General features: G+C 37.8%; 1 protein-coding gene across 3 annotated transcripts in view; it reads left to right on the forward strand.

Annotated features, from left to right (window-relative positions):
- The window catches only part of PLEKHA5 (pleckstrin homology domain containing A5), a gene marked incomplete at its 3' end in the record, with an annotated part of 65,086 nt that overhangs the window by 24,499 nt on the left and 23,864 nt on the right, over positions 1-16,723 (forward strand). For 2 of the 3 annotated variants that reach the window (XM_082010650.1, XM_082010651.1), the window contains exons 7-11: positions 2,344-2,812; positions 5,465-5,548; positions 8,264-8,383; positions 9,065-9,118; positions 15,647-15,727. In XM_082010650.1, coding sequence (XP_081866776.1) covers positions 2,344-2,812; positions 5,465-5,548; positions 8,264-8,383; positions 9,065-9,118; positions 15,647-15,727 — 808 coding nt within the window. The remainder of the gene's footprint in view (positions 1-2,343; positions 2,813-5,464; positions 5,549-8,263; positions 8,384-9,064; positions 9,119-15,646; positions 15,728-16,723) is intronic. The other variant, XM_082010652.1, reaches the window with a different exon arrangement.

A 16,723-nucleotide genomic window follows, 5' to 3' on the forward strand; every position in this document is an offset into this window, starting at 1 on the left:
GAGACAGAAATTTAAGCAGAATTGAAGTTGGTGAATGAGAGTAGAAAGAAGCTCCAGCTTATGTTAAAGCTTAAGGTTGGGGTGAAGCTGTTTGTAGTAAGGCCTGTTCAACTCCTGACTTGAATTTTTGAGAAAAGTAGTCTTCACTTAACAGGGAAAAGTGGCTGACTTTCAGGAAAGATCCTTTCCATTGCATCTGTTTCTCTAATGTGTTAGAGAAATCATGGAGGACCAAACTGAGTATCTCTGGCATGTCAGATTAAAAAAAAAAATAATTAGGACTTTAAGAATACTAAAATGTTAATAAACAGCTTCAAGTAAATAAATATGTATAAAATAGGAGCTGTTAGCTGTCCTCAATATGGAATGAAAAGGGTTCACTGTAAAACTGTTAGTTTTTTAGAGTAGCATGCTGACTCCTTAGTAGTTTGATTGCATGAGAAATTAATGAGCGTGACGGCAATGCAGTTGCCATCAATTCTTGAAGCTGCTTGAAGACAAACCTTTTTTTTAAACAATAATTGTTTTTTTTAAATAAAAAATAAAAACATCCCACTTCAGTATCATTTTATTGGACTAATTTTGCACAAGTCTCTGAAGAGTAAATATGTTCACCAAAAGCGGTTCACTTGAATGGTCTTTCTCAAATGTGAAAAAATACAGGAGGGTTGCATGGTACTAAGTGAGGGGGTTTCTTGTTGCTGCTAACCCGGGGTGTGAGCCTCTGTCTCCCCACCTTGCCCAAATAAGCCTCATGCTAAATAATAAATGCCAGCTGTACAGCACCAGGTTTCCATCTTCACTCTGCCACCCTATGCTTGGTTCACACGTGGAAGTTATGTCTTCTGGACCAGCTGGTATTTGCATTCTTTAGGATGAAAGACTATTTTGACATTTCGATCTGAGGGTATTCATAACATTGCAGAATATGATATGTTATATGAGGAAATTTAGAGGTATGTAAGCATATTTTGTGGCAACAGAATAGGATTTAGATTCCATTTCGCTTTTTTGTAATTTTTTTTGTGAGAATGGAAAACTGTCCAACCTAAAAAGCAGGAATAATACTTCATTAATTCTTCAGCTTCAGAAACTGCAACAGATTTTGTATGTAAAGCTCTTTATAGCGGTTTTCATCTCCAAAATGTTCAAGGTGATCATAAATACTCAGCTTAACTATTTTCAGTGAAAAGGGGTTTTTACCATCATCAATTTCCTTGATAGTTGTTTCATAAGGATCTAGCATACGTAATGCTGGTTTACATTGCCATTTGCCCTACATCATTTCTTTAATCTTTTTGTGGCACTGAAGTAATTCAAAACCATCTTCATATTCTGGTGCCTCATGGTGGTGGGGATTTTAGTGTGAATTAGTCTGGGGTGTAGCTAGAAGCTGCTGCCCTCTGATGGCTGAATCGTGTCCAATTTGAGATCAATTTTGTTGTCTCTGGATCAGTAGCAAAAGGCTTTAAGAAGTGCTCATCTGAATTTTAGATAAGGGTTGAATGAATCAATGTTTATGACCTAGATTTTGTCCTCTGAAAAAACAAGAAATGCTTTGTCATACTTAGACATGCATCGATACTCAGTATACAGTATGGAAAATTTTGCATTTCAACTGATGCTAAAAGTTGCTACATGACTGTAGCACCCCAGAATTTTAATGTGGCAACAAATTAAAGGATAAGGCTTTGAATTCATATTGAGTTGAAAAGCAGTATAAAATATTACCATCAAACACAGAAATATTTTTGCTACTCGTTTCACTTGAATAGCTGATATGGAATAGTTTATTCTTGACAACTGAAAAATACAATTTCATTAGACAATTATTGCTATTTTTCCATGGTCTTTTTCTGTGTTAAAATTTCATTTTTTTTTAATGTCCATAGCTGTTGCTCAATATTTTTCTAGGGGGGAAACAATAGGAGCATTTTTTTCACTTTTGAAAAACAGAACATTTAAGGTGAGCTTATATGGAAAGAGCCTAGAACTTCTTAGATTTCAAAACTTTGACCTATGCAGCATATAGACAAATTACAAGATTTGATCTAAAATTGACACTACTCAACTGTTAAACAGGTAAAAAGATGAAATAAGAATTAAATAATCAAGCAGTTAATCAGAGAGAGGATCCAGTTTCAGCTGCTACAGTACATTCAATCAGTATACTTGATTCTTTAATTGTTGTCTTGATTTTCTTGCATATTTTTAAGATGACACTTGCCATATTAAAAAAAAAAAAAAGTGAGAGTTAGCTGGAGAAACGTAACCAAAAGTGAAAACTTGATGTTGCCGTAATATTAATGCTGTCCACTAACAAGAAGAAAATTTGTGTTTCAGCATAGTCTCGTATCAGACGTTACCAAGAAACATGCCAAGCCATCGACCTCAAGTTTTACCCCGGTACCCAGAAGGCTACAGAACACTGCCAAGAAACAGCAAAGCACGGCCGGACAGCCTCTGCAGCGTAACGCCGCCGGCCTACGACAGAGCCGTAGGACCGGTAACAGCTGAAGAAAAACGGAGGTCGATGCGCGATGACACAATGTGGCAGCTCTATGAATGGCAGCAACGTCAGTTTTACAATAAGCAAACAACTCTTACTAGACACAATACTTTAAGTAGCCCAAAAACTATGATTAATATTTCTGATCAGACAATGCGTTCGATTCCCACCTCACCTTCTCATGGATCAATCGCTGGTTTCCAAGGATACTCCCCACAGCGGACCTACAGATCGGAAGTCTCTTCACCAGTGCAAAGGGGAGATGTAACTATTGATCGCAGACACAGGACACATCATACTAAGGTAAAATACTTATTCTAATAGTTAAAAACATTATTTACAAGGATTTTTAGTAGAAAGCATACCATTACTGTAAAACTCATGTTGCACTGTAGTATATTTTATTATAATGACGATTAAATTACATCAGTGTTTTCATGGAGAAAGGTTTTATTTTAAAAAGCATTTAAAAATGTAAAGGTTGTAAAAAGATACGTTTCTAATACGCTAGGTGAAAACTTGTTGTCTTAATATTACTGTCCATGATACTAGGTCCCTCTAAAGGAAAGAAAAGATGTCAATAGGCCAATTATTCAGAATAGTTTCGCTGTATGTACAGGCATCTTCCTCCCTTCTAGCTCCTTTAGCTGGGACTCTTAAGAGGACTGCAAATATCAGATTTCTTTCCACGTGCTGTTTTCTGTTCTTCAGCCACAAGTTTGGCTCCCTTGGGTTCCAGCAGAAAGCTGAGCGTAGTCATTTCTTTTGATGCCTTTGAGTTGTTAGGGAGATCACTAAAAAGATCAGAGTCTATTTGCACGCAACCTTAGCGCCTGACTAGTGTAGCTTTGCTAGTCTTCATCAGTGAAAGAGCGAGACAAAGAATTGTAAACCTGGGTGCCATACGTAGCTCTGGTATATCCATCATTCTTGTGCTATGCATATTTTTTTAATAGATTGGACATTTGTGGTGGGTTGACCCTGGCTGGAAGCCAGGTGCCCACCAAAGCTGCTCTATCACTCCCCTCCTCAGCTGGGCAGGGGAGAGAAAATACAACGAAAGGCTCGTGGGCCGAGAGAAGGCCAGGGAGAGATCACTCACCAGTTACCGTCACGGGCAAAACAGACTCGGCTTGGGGAGATTAATTTAATTTTTTGCCAATCAAATCAGAGCAGGGTAATGAGAAATAAAACCAAATATTAAAACACCTTCCTCTCACCTCTTCCTTCTTCCCTGGGGTCAACTTAGCTCCTGATTTCTCTCCTCCTCCCCCCAAGCGGCACGGGGGGACGGGGAATGGGGGCTGTGGTCAGTTCATCGCATGCTGTTTCTCCCGCTCCTTCCTCAGGGGCAGGACTCCTCACACTCTTTCCCTGCTCCAGCCTGTGGTCCCTCCCACGGGAGACAGTTCTCCACCAACTTCTCCAGTGTGAGTCCTTCCCACGGGCTGCAGTTCTTCACGAGCTGCTCCAGCCTGGGTCCCCACCGGGGTCACCTGTCCTGCCAGCAACCCTGCTCCAGCCTGGGCTCCTCTCTCCCTGGGGCCACAGGTCCTGCCACAGGATCACGGCCTCCTTTGGGCATCCCCCTGCTCTGGCGTGGGGCCCTCCCCGGGTGCGGGTGGAGATCTGCTCCCCCGTGGAGCTCCATGGCTGCAGGGACACAGCCGGCCTCCCCATGGGCTTCCCCAGGGGCTGCCGGGGAACCTCTGCTCCGGCGCCCGGAGCCCCCCCTGCCCCTCCTGCTGCCCTGACCTGGGGTCTGCAGGGCTGCTCCTCTCACACATTCTCGCTCCTCTCTCCGGCTGCAGGTGCTGTGTGCAGGGTTTTTCCCCCCTTCTTGAATCCGTTACCCCAGCGGCGCTGCCAGCGGCGCTGATGGGCTCGGCCTTGGCCAGCGGTGGGTCCATGTTGGAGCCGGCTGGCACTGGCTCTGTCGGACACAGGGGAAGCTTCTGGCAGCTTCTCACAGCAGCCACCCTGCAGCCCCCCGCTACCAAAACCCTGCCACGCACACCCAATATAACATGACATAAAACTTATTCTTTAAGATGAATGTAAAACTAGAGTTTTTATATAATGCTCCTGAACCTTTTTCCTAAACCTTTATCTCAGTTGTCTTTATGTCTCTTAATGCAGAATAAGAGATTTAACTGCATCTTAAAGCAGTTTAAGCATCTTACAGTTGTTTACTAAGTCTTCTTTTTGGAAAGTTCTTAGGTCAACAAAGGAGTCATTTTGTTTTGACATCCTTTGTCTCACCTGCACTGGAAATTTAGCAGCCAGTGCTTCTCACAAATCTGAGAAATCCCGCTAGGGTCAGTGCTGCAGAGCACGTGCTGGTCCTTTCAGCCGTGTTTTGCTTTCTCATATTTTTTTTCCTTGTGGAATATCTTATGCTAGTATTGTATTTCATATTTAGCATCTTTTATACAAGATACTTATTTACCTTTGGTTTTTCATGCTGTTTGGTTTGTGCGTTGTTGGGTTTTTTTTGATTGCACAACTAGCTTTTTCCATTAACTTAGAAACACAAACCTACTTTTAAGAGGTGGGTGATTAGAAGACTGTTTGAAATCAGTTATGTAAATCTGAGAATTAAACTCGATATAGATGGAGGTCTCAGGTTTTTAAACAGCTTTCAGTGATGGCTGAAAAACTGAAATCGTTGTTGTTTACGTGGGCTATGATTAGGGCAACAGCTGCGAGGGAGGACTGTTAATTAAATGAATGATGAAAACTGGGTTATTTCTAGAAGATAGAGGTAGCTTTCTCGAGTGTCCTAGATGGTATATCAGCAGGGAGCATGACTGGCCAAAGCTGGTACAAATCATAGCAAATTTGTCACAAGCATGATGTTGGCTTGATTTTTATTTATTTTTCTTTTTAGCATTTAATAGTTGTTGAGTCTTTAGATAACTGTGGATCATACTATGCTATTTTGGTTTTGTACAGCATGTCTTTGTGCCCGACAGAAGGTCAATGCCAGCAGGTCTGAGTTTACAGCCTGTTACTCCTCAAAACCTCCAAGGCAAAACAGTAAGTTGGATTTTTATTTGGTACATGAGATTTTTTCTTAAGAATAATTCTTATAAGTATTAAGAGGCAACACTGAAGTCTTATTGTATTCAAAGCTTGCATTAAATGTAGCCTTTATTTTAATTTTCGGGGATTTTTAAAGCAAATCAAGAAGTATTCTGTGGTTACATTGAATTCTGAGATTATTGTGTAGCTGCTGACTCCAGATTTTCTTTGAGAAATACCAATACTACTTTTTTTTAATTGTCTTTGATACATTACAGAAATTTCCTGGGAGAGTAGAATACATCACAGAACACTTTTTTCTCCTTTAAGTGTTTAGAAAATCCTAGAAATAAAGTTTACTTTTTTTGGAAATCTTAAGGATACTAAAACTGCATTTGGTAAAATGATGTCTTTTCTGACATCTCCCATTTTTCTCTGACAGAGTTGAAACTCTTATTGAAGGTATTTCATCAACATAATACTGCTGAATACTGGCCACTTTCCTAATTGAAAGATGACTCTTAGCCAAAAGCTAAGAAGTTGTCCTAAATTCACTGCATTTATTTACCATTTTTTTCTCCTTTCTGTCATATTTCTCTATCCATCTGAAATTACTGTTTGAGACAGTTATAAATTGAGAATACAGATTTTGAATCATACTGTGGGCAACAGCACGTTCGCCGTTCCCCAGTCAATCCTTCCGCTGCCTCAACCCCTGTTTCTTGCACTTCCCAGCATTAATCCCTGGCACCTTCAGCAACAGGTTGGCCTTCGGCAGCTGGCGCCTTACCTTTGCGCCTTGTCTTCCACAGACATTTCTTTGGGTTCGGGGTCCCCCTCAGCTCTCCTGGGCTCTGCTGCTGGAGCTGGGCTGATGAGCCGAGTAGGGGGCAAGGAGGTCCAAGCTTCTGCCTGTAGAAACCAGAAGGCCTGCCCACAGCACGAGCATAACAGGGGCCAGAGGAGGAAACCCGTAGGTAGCTCTTTAAACAAAATTCTGTGCTGTGGTTGTTGCAAGAGTCCTGAGAGCTGTATCAAAAGCATAGCACTTACAGCAATGCCAAAAGATGTTTGCAACATTATGAATGTCTAGAGAGGATTAGGAATTACTGTTCGATGGGCTCCTCTGTGGAAAAAAGTTTGTTTGTGAACATTGGATTAAAGTACCGTTAAATAGGTTATTCCTAATGCACTAATTGTGCTTTTGCAGAACATACCAATAAGACTTTTCATCTTGAAAAAGTCATTAGCTGTTCCTTTTGTTTGAAGATGCTACTTTCAATTCTCTTATTTTTAAAAATGAGTTTTCTTGTGCTTTGAAATGACATTAAATTCCAGACATTGTCACTGATTTTTGGAGAGAACTTGGAAATGTCTTATATAGCGGTCTAGATTCTTACACTTACTTTCTGAAATTAAGTATTTTAAATCCAGGTGTTGAAAGACTACCGTAAGAGGAAGATTGGCCATTAGACAATTTGGCTTTGGTGTTGGTTTTCCCGCAAAGCAAATGGTTTTGACGACTGAAGCTATGTGGAAATCCCTTGCTCCCTCTTGTGGATTACTTTAGTACGAGCACCAAACCGTGCCAGTGCCACGCTTATTCTCAGAGTTTTTTCTTCTTTATTCTAAGAAGCTGATGTTCATTTTTCAGTAATTTAATATTTGATTCTCTGGAGCTTTTTCTTTACTTCTTTGCTTTGGGAAAATTCTGTGACTGCGGGAGAGAGCAAGCAGGGGTTTAGGGTTTTTTTGGTGTTTGGGTTTGGTGGGTTTTCTTTAACTCACAGAACTTGTGAGAAAATCAAAATGCTGGATGAATATTTAACCTCTTATAAGACTGACTTCTGGAGAAGTGTAAGAAACAGAAGCAAACAGGAACATAACAAAAATACTTGTGATGTTAAGTGTTTTGTTTTCTTTGAAGTCTTGCTAATAGAAGTGGTTCCAAGGAATGGTTCGGGTAGAGTTTCCCAAACTGACCTAGACTGATCTGTGTGGAATTACCTGACAAATACCCATCTGAGTGTGACTTTTTTCATTATATATAATCTTGGGTTTTAAATACTGTTCTTTATGCCTTCCTAAGGCTGTATTGTACATCTTAGTCATAAAAGTAAAGCAATAAATGAACTGGTAGCCTCAGACCTGTGGAGGGTGGGACAGAAAATTATTGTCATCATGCTTGTGCAGTTTTATTCTATGAAAGGCGATTGTTTCTGAGGTAGTTCAGTTACTGTGGTTTTTTATTATTTTTACTCTTAATTTTGATGCATACATTTGAAGAATTATTTTAGAAACTAAATTTTCTTGAAGGCATTTTTTGATTCTTTCACAAGCTCAAATGGCTGTCCATGCACAGGTAATGATATCCTAAGGGCTGGAATTATCTCCCCCTTCAGTATCATCAATTCGATATGCATGTCAGAAAAGATCTGAGGGCTGCCCAGACTTCCTCCTGCAAAATAGTCACTCATTTTTATCCTTCATACAGAATGTTCCACTTTTATGACATTTACATTATCAATTGGTTTTGAGTAGTTAAAAGTTAACCCTTCATTGTATATTTGAAAGTGGTCAATTTGGGGAAAAACGGTGTATCTTTTGTTGTATCACTATAGAAAGTTTTTGTAAGAAAGATACTAAGAACCTTTATTTTAATTAAGTGTTGTTTAGGATACCAATTAACCTTTTTTCTACTCTTTGGCTTCTCACACTGCACTCCTTCAGCCAGAGGAGCTCACGCTGCTGCTAATAAAGCTGAGACGGCAGCAAGCTGAACTGAGTAGTATCCGGGAACACACACTAGCACAGCTCATGCAACTAAAACTTGAGGCCAGCAGCCCAAAGGTCAGCTATAAAGCAATGTGTGTCATGTACCGTTCTCACTAACTTGTAGTCATTCATTAATCAAAGTTTGCATTGTTCCGTTAGTGCAAAATTTTCTGACTACTATGGGAGTAAAATAGAATAACGTTGGGTCTTTGTGTATGTTATGTTCTGCTATTAACCCTTTGAGGCTTTACTCAGGTTTTTGGGATTAGCTGAGTCAAAATTACATAGGAATATTTAAAAATACATTGTAGTTAAGTTTAAAGGTTTTTAACGTATTGTTGTAATCAAAGTTAGTAGTGATAGATAATGAGATTAATGTATTGTTTATACTGCCTCATATCAGATACAATCATATGCATAATCTGTGTACGAAAATCAGGACATGTTTAAAACACAGATTTATCAAAGGGTTTATAGTTCTCTGTGTAGTAGACATTTACATGACCTTACTGTATTTTATATGTAAAACCAAAATGTAATGTAGTAGTTCATAGTCTGATTTGTGGCAAACTTTCATCACTTTTGTTTGGGGATCAAAACTTATTAAGAGTTCACCCCAAAAAAGCAGATAAAAGCAGCGTTATATTTCTACATAAAAGAGAAAGATCACTGTCTCGTTTACATCTTTTAAATCTCTTTTCATGCATTCTGCGCCTTCTGTCCCTTTCCTTTTTCCCTCTGACTGCTGCCTGCTAGAATGAGATTCTTTCACATCACCTTCAAAGGAATGCCATATATTTGGATCATCAGGTGGGATTTGCAATTTTCTTGTGTGTTTACATTTCTTAATGCTTTTCGCCTGCTCCTATCAAGCTGGAAATATTTGGGGAGAAGGATTTTCACTGCTTTTTATGAAATTGGATATTTATTATGTGCCCTTTTTAAGTAGCACAGAATATCTTAATTGATTACAAATTTGATGTGTAATGGAAAAAAAAAAAAAACTTGTCCAAAAATTCGTCCAAATACTGTAGCCACTCACCAATTAATTTTTCTGTTCTTCATTTCCCTCTTATAACACTAACATTTTATCATCTTTCACCAAAGTCAGAATATATTTCCAAGATCATATGACACACATGCAATTTATAGATAATTAGTACTTCTGATAATTTTAGTTTTCCGAATTAAGAAGAGTTAGATGTTTCTACAGGACATAAAATGAAAGGGAGGTCAAACATGAAAAAATGTTTTAAACAAATGATAGCATGGCTCATTACTTTTTCTCTTTTTACTCAGTTATTTCTTAAAGATTCATATAAGAATAAGATTTTACTTCTTTACAGCTTCTGATAACTTATGGAGTGAGGGTGCTGTCTTCACTAACATTATTGATTGCCAAGTGAAGAATTGTGATACCACATACCTCTTTTTATGGCTTTGTTGCATGATCAAATGTCACTTCTGTACAAGCTGTGTGTGAGAAGTTTTTAAATGGGTTATTTTTGTTAGCACTTATAAAAGACAGTCATAAGTGTTTAGAAGAAATATAAAATAACTAGGTGTCCGTTAGTTAAAAACAAAAATTGCCAGAGCTTTTTCTTTTTCTAATATTCTTTCTTCTAATGAAGTTTTTCAGCCTTACACTTAAAACTTTTAAGAAAGTTGGTTTTATGTCCTGCATGTTCTTGTGATAGGATTTCAGCGAGTTACTAAAAACCACATGTGTGCACAGAGACACACACACGTGCACATTTCGTTCACCTAGTGACTTTATTTTCCTAGTATCTTTTGGAAACAGGGTGTGAATTGTGAAAAATTCGGTTAGATGGCAATGCATTTCTAAACATCTCCGTCTTGTCTTAGGGGGCTTCAGGAGATCCAAAACAGTAGGGGAAAACTGCTTGCCAAATTACACCAAATATTTCATCCAACTCAAATATTTCCAGTTTAAAATTTTTTTGAATGAGGGAATAATTCTGTCTTCAACAATGTAATTCATTGCCAAGAAAGGACAACTGTCCACGCGAAGTGTAAAACTATGTACCATGCTGTTGCTTGATCAGCCACGGTTGTCAGTGTAACAGACAGGATTAAACAGGGAGAATTGCCTATATGTAACACGCAAAGTGGTAAAAAGAATTTTCTCTTTACTTGCATCAGATAAAATTTAGAAATGTGATGTGATAAACATTAATTTAGGGAAGTGTCTAAATCTTATAAAAGTGTTATAATTACCCCTACCAGAGATGCAAGAAATCGCTACACTTTTTGCAGTAAGAAATCAAGTCTAAAATGTATTACCTTAATCACAGAACCATGGAAGAGCAGTTTGGAATACTTATTCCAGTTTCTGATCAGTTTTTCTTTTTTTCCCTTGCTTTAATATAATACTGCCACGTACCTGTATGAAATAAATCCCCCTGAGAGGTTTTTTGCTTTGAGTACCACTGCTTCTAGGGGTGGTATCTCATTGATAGCTTTTTGTTACTTCGTCCATTATCAGTTTTACTTTATGTTGGGAAGAAAAAAATGAAAAGTTTCTTTTAGTCTAATTGAGGCCTTTCCTCCTCATTATCGGCATCTGTAACCGGCTTGCATAATCATTTACCCTCTTTGAATTTTAAATGTCCAGTGTACTTTAAATTAAGTACTTCCACTCATATTTAATCTCTGAAAATAGTGTCAAAACCTGCTTGGCCTAGAGCATGTGGTGGAACTCCAGTCCTGTTATCTTCAACTCTCACCTTTTTGGTCACAAAGAATTCGGTACCATACATAACCATAATTAGTAAGTTTGTACTGAGGTTGCACAGGTGAATTTTCAGGCAGACTGAAGTTCATGTGTAGGGAGGGTAACTTTTACGCTGTTGCAGTAAGTTGTTGTATACTGGTTAGGTGACTTTCTTACCAAGACTCAAGAATATCTCATGGCCTTTTTTAAGTCATGCTGCCTTTTTGTACCGCTGTTTCCTTTTGAGATGCTTAGAAATTCTTATGTTATTCATTTTGATGTTATTGTATTATGCTTTCAGAATTTTTGTTGTTGTTGTTGGCGTTCAGTGATGCAGAAAAAAAGATTGAAGACACTGACACACGTATATCCAGCTATGTGATTTCTTTGATGTCTTATGGCCAAAAGCATGATTGCCAGGCATCCTTTCTTTTTAAAGTGAGGTTGTGGACTACTGTTCTGGCTCACGGTTCATAGAGATGTGGGAGACAGACTCATTTGCCTTTTAAGAAGTAGTTCTTTTGTACATAGCTAGCAACCTTAGCCAATGATGATTTGTTTGCCAATGTGGGGCATGTTATGAGGGCACATATAAACTTCTGCATTATCAATTTTTAAGGGATCACTTATCATGTATTACTAAATCCAAGCCAGCAGTCTCCTTAATGTATTTGTACCCAGTAATTACAATAACAGTAATGAAAAATTGGAACATAGTTTTTTTCAAATAAAAGCTAGACATGCTTTTTTTCCCCCCCCCCCCTCTTTTGTAAATAAAGCCATGGCAGGATGTCCCATGTGAATCTTTCTGTTACTACGGAGAATTCCAGTAAACCAGTCTTCTAGTTCACTTCTTAATTTTATGTTGATAGTAAAACTTTTCTTTGGCTGAAAAATCCTTTTCTACTGAACTCAAGCGATCTGTGTAAAGCCCTGCATGCATGCTGTCAAATTGATCTCAGCATATCCCAGGTTGGTTTGTCACAGTAGAAATTCTACCAAATTGCATTTAATCTTTCTTTTTTCCATTTTTTTGTAAATGGCTATTTATGTGAATAATTTAGATGTTAAGTTGTTCATATACTTCTGAGGGTACTTTCATTTTTAGTTTCCTTCAGTTTTCAAAGAGTGCATAAAAATAAGCAGAACTTGAAGAAGAAGTTGTCAAATAAAGGAGTGAAGGTCCCACAGCCAGTGTCCATACTGTCTTGGTGTTTTGCTTCTGTTTCTCCTCTTCACCACCCTATTTCTGAGATGCCAAAGGTGGTTCTGGGAAAAGGTAGCAAATTAAGGGAGGCTAAAACAGTACAAGGGGAGTTGGATACAGCTGACAGATATCCTGTATTATATCAGATATCTTCTGTTTCAGCCTACAATTCTATGTCCTATATTAGCAACATACAGGATACTACTCTTACTTGTATTTTTCAGGTTATCTGGAGAAGGTAGAGTGAGCTGACCCAGCCACCGCTGCTGTTCTTTCTGCTGCTGCTTTTTCCCTCAGGGAGGTTCAAGGACAGGGGCTTTGTAGGGTGAAAAAAATACTGTGCTGGAGGCAGCGTTGCTGTAAAAAGAAAGCAGGAAGGAAAAGTGCTTTTTCCTTCTTGTTTTGGACAGAAGATTAAAGAGCAGAGGGAATGTTGGAGAAAACCTTGGTCAGGTCCTGTTGCCACTGCTTTTACCTTCAGGAGGCTTGGGAGGAAGTGGATAAAACAGCCAATCCGAGCTCAGTCTTTCGTCACCTGTAACATATGGTCTTACCTCATCAGTGAGGTCAACTGTCCTGGTAGGGAGTTGATCACTGCCACCAGAACAGCACATACTGAAATATCATCTGTGTAAGATGCTATCAAAGACAGAAGAGAATTTAGGAAAAGATAGAAAGAAAAAAATTGTCAATAGCTTGTCTTTACAGTTTAAAACACAAAATACCCACTCAGATGCTCACTCATAAACAATGTCGCTGGTCGTATAGACCATATGGCAAGGAGGTGGTTTTTTCGTTGTTTCCAATGGGAAAATGCTTTTATATATTACGCCAGTAAAGATAAAAGCAAAGATGAAGCACCGCTTCTGGGGAGAAAGAGTTATCTACTAGAAGTAGAAAGTGATAAAGCCAAGACTGATGGTTTTTATTTGGTTTTACTGCTGTGTTGCTGTGTGGCATTAGGCAGTTCACACTTAGTTTGCCTATGAAAATCTTAATTCTGTTTTTCGTGATTTTTTTAATTGGAGAGACTGTTGTGTATAATACTATTAGTATTGTACATAGGATCTAAAAGGTGTGCTTTACTGTACAATTATTTTTTTTTCCTGAAGTGAGGGAAAATCAAGGTGTATTTCTGTTACGAACAAGCAAGTATTTTTCCTTGAGCTATTTATTCAACGTGAATAGTGTCCAGCTTCAGTTTGGGAGTAACCTCGTGATAATGCTTTAAGAACACAAAATAGGTAATCCTCTTCACCTTCTAGAGCATGGGACTTGCCATTGTGTCCCACGTAACTCTGGTTTATTTTGCCAGTTCTTCAGTACACATTGCCTTGGGTGTGTGCTAGCTTTAGTTCACAGAAGGTTTGTGACAGATACATACTCCCTCAAGAACTTAGCTTCTCAATAGTTAAATGTCAATATTTCTGGAAACATTATTTCCTAAAGGGGAAAAAAACTTGCTATATTTGACTGCTACTAAGGCTCTTTAGTTGGCATTACTTTACCAATTATCTCTTTTTTGATCTTTGTTCCATAAGGGCTTAAGGAACTTGGAGCTTTTCTGGAAATAACTGGCCTTTGCAAACAGTGTTACATAAGCACAGTTAAGGACCAATGGTAGTAACAATATTGGAAGAAGTCCTATAAATCAAAGTTGGGGCTGGCTGGAGGACAAAACATTACTTCAGAACACCTTTTGAGCAAATCCACTTTGCTTCTTTTCTAATGCAGATGAAAACAATCTTTGAACACTTCTACAGAAGCTAATTTTGGCATTGTCTGTTATCAATCAGAAAGGAAACATTTGAAATATTGTAAAAAAGAATTATCCAAAGAGCCTGAAGCTGTTGAAATCCTCCTAATAAAAATGCATCCAAACCAATATACTCCTAATAAAACATTTCAGCCTCAGAGCAATTTTTCCTTTACAAATATTTCAGTTGGCTATAGTTCAATTGCTTGGTTTTGGACCTTATTGTTGATCTTACTGTTGAGGTATTTTTTGGTATTACCTGGTGCACCCAGTCTCTGGACAAAATTTTATTGTAAAGGAAGAACAACTTCTTGTGTCAGTTCTAGTTTTCTGTTTATGTATACTGTAGATGATGGAGCAAATGTCAGGGGTTTCTTGTTTGGGTTTTTTCCTGACTTGAACAAACAGAGCATCATAAGCTTGCCTTCTTAAGATAAGGTACTCTTTATTGGGTGATTAACTTACCAGCTGATCAGACTTTTCTATGTATAAAAAACAACAACAACAACAAAAAGGTCCTCTATAACAAGAAAAATGTGTTTCCCATAAGGAGAAATAAAAACACTTCTCCAAATGTACACGTTAGGCTTTTTCCTAAATAATTAGTGGCAAGAAATTCCAAAAGGCATCAAAAACTCAGGCTTTCTGTTGCATTTCAATCTGTGAAACAAAACCTTGTGTGCAAATTCATGGTGAGTGCATATATATACACACAAGGACAGAGTGAAAGATCATAAATATTCATACACATACTTCCATCCTGTGTAACCATACTTGAAATGGGTATTGCTGAAGAAGTCCTAAAGTTTCCAACGAAAGCAGGAGGGGGATTGTGCATTAAGTGACTTTATAGTTTCTTTTGGAAAGGAAAACTATTTGTTTTCATAATTTTTCCCTTACTTTTAGGGAAGTCTCCTTTTTCAAACCAAAAATCCCATACTATTGTCCGTGTTGCATACTTTTCTGAAATACAAAATATATGCAATTTTTACTGTAATAGTCAAAATACCTGGTTTTGACATTTGCACACATATCAATAAATACTAATCATTACAGAAAATGCATGACCAGTTCTGAAATAGTTTCACACATGCATATGGGGTGGATAAGTACAATCAGTAATGATTCAATGTTCCTAAGTATATAAATCAGTGCAGTATGTAAAGGCGTTTTGTGATACATGAACGTAAGTGTAAACCTCGCTTCAATATTCAGAGGCTGGGAATGGTTACATCTTTTTAACGTACATTGAGTTATTCAATATATAATTTAAAATGTTTTCTGATAAAGGTTTGAGTGTTCCTACTGCATAATCTGATAATACTTTTCATTTCAATATCATGCAAAGCCAGGCTCATTTTAAGCATTTTTATTTTTAAAAAGGGAGAGTGTTGCAGAATAAATATTACATTGGTTTTGAGCATTTATGTATTTTCAATACGTTTGTTTGATATTATTAAACTTTTCAGATGTTGATATTACTGATATTATGATGGAATATATAAAAAGCATGGGATAAAATGTAATCTACTGCATTATTAGAAAAAATTAAAGTAGAGGCTATATTTTACAGTGTCGTCTTTCAAATCTAGCCATGCTGTAAACTGATGTTTGCTGTATGCTCCTCCTGATTTGAAATAGATGAAAGAGAATGAACCTTTAATCACCATGGTTCACACTATGATTGAGAACTCGGCGCTAAGACCGCAACTGTACCAGCAAGTAAGGTCTTGGATAGTGAATGAAATTGCTTTATCATCTGCGAAAATTTTCCTTAGTGACAGTTTTGGTTGTTCCTCAGATTTATTCATAACATTGGTGTTTCTCTTATTTGCTTTGGAAAACCACAAGTCATCCATGCTTTATAAAATGCTGCAATATCGTTAGCATGGCTTTTGCTGCGTTTTGTTGTTAAGTATTAAATGTACCCTTTTGAATAACTTTTTCTGTCTAGATGATTTAATTAGTTGATGTTTTATGCAGGTGTCCAGTAAATTCATTAAACTTCCACTAAGCTTCCAACATTTGTCTTAGCATGTTCCTCTGCAATTAGTGTTCAAAGGTGCTTCTTTCTTTTGACCACTACAAAAGCATGTGAGTGGTGTTTACCTGGTCATTTCTGGCAATTTTGTTTTGTTCTAGGAAGTGGATTTACAAGTTTTTGTTTGCACCTACCAAGCCTTTAGCCACTGAAGAAAGGAAGGATCAAAATTACTTTGATCTGGGGACTGTAAATCCAAAAGGCAGTGTCCGTTCATAAAGTCACAGCAGACTTAACTGTGCACACTTACAGAGTATCTAGTGGTGGTTGTAAATGGTAAGATGGAAGAAGAATCAGAAATGTGAATGGAAATATTGTCTGTGAGTTGAGACCTGCATTAACTTATGAGCATGGCCAATACATATCTGTTGGCACTGCAGTGTCTTAGGGATACTGGGGCTTAACACATCAGGGAATGTTTAAGAAGTTTCTAGCCTTGACTGCAACAAAGATGTTGTTCTTACTTAAATGACTATGGTATTTTGCAGCAGATGAGGTGTGCAATTCTGGCTGCCACTCAGAAGGGAATATCGGACCAGTTCTCTTATACTTTCATTTATGCCCTTGTGAGCCAAAACGACATACAAAGGTTGCATAGTTTGAAGAAAAGGAGATGTTCTGCCATGTAAAACAGTCACTTATTAGTGGTTAATGCTTTGCTATGTTTCTAAAAAATA

Source organism: Phaethon aethereus (genome assembly GCF_964289735.1).
Source record: "Phaethon aethereus genome assembly, chromosome: 1".
NCBI classification, from domain to species: domain Eukaryota; kingdom Metazoa; phylum Chordata; class Aves; order Phaethontiformes; family Phaethontidae; genus Phaethon; species Phaethon aethereus.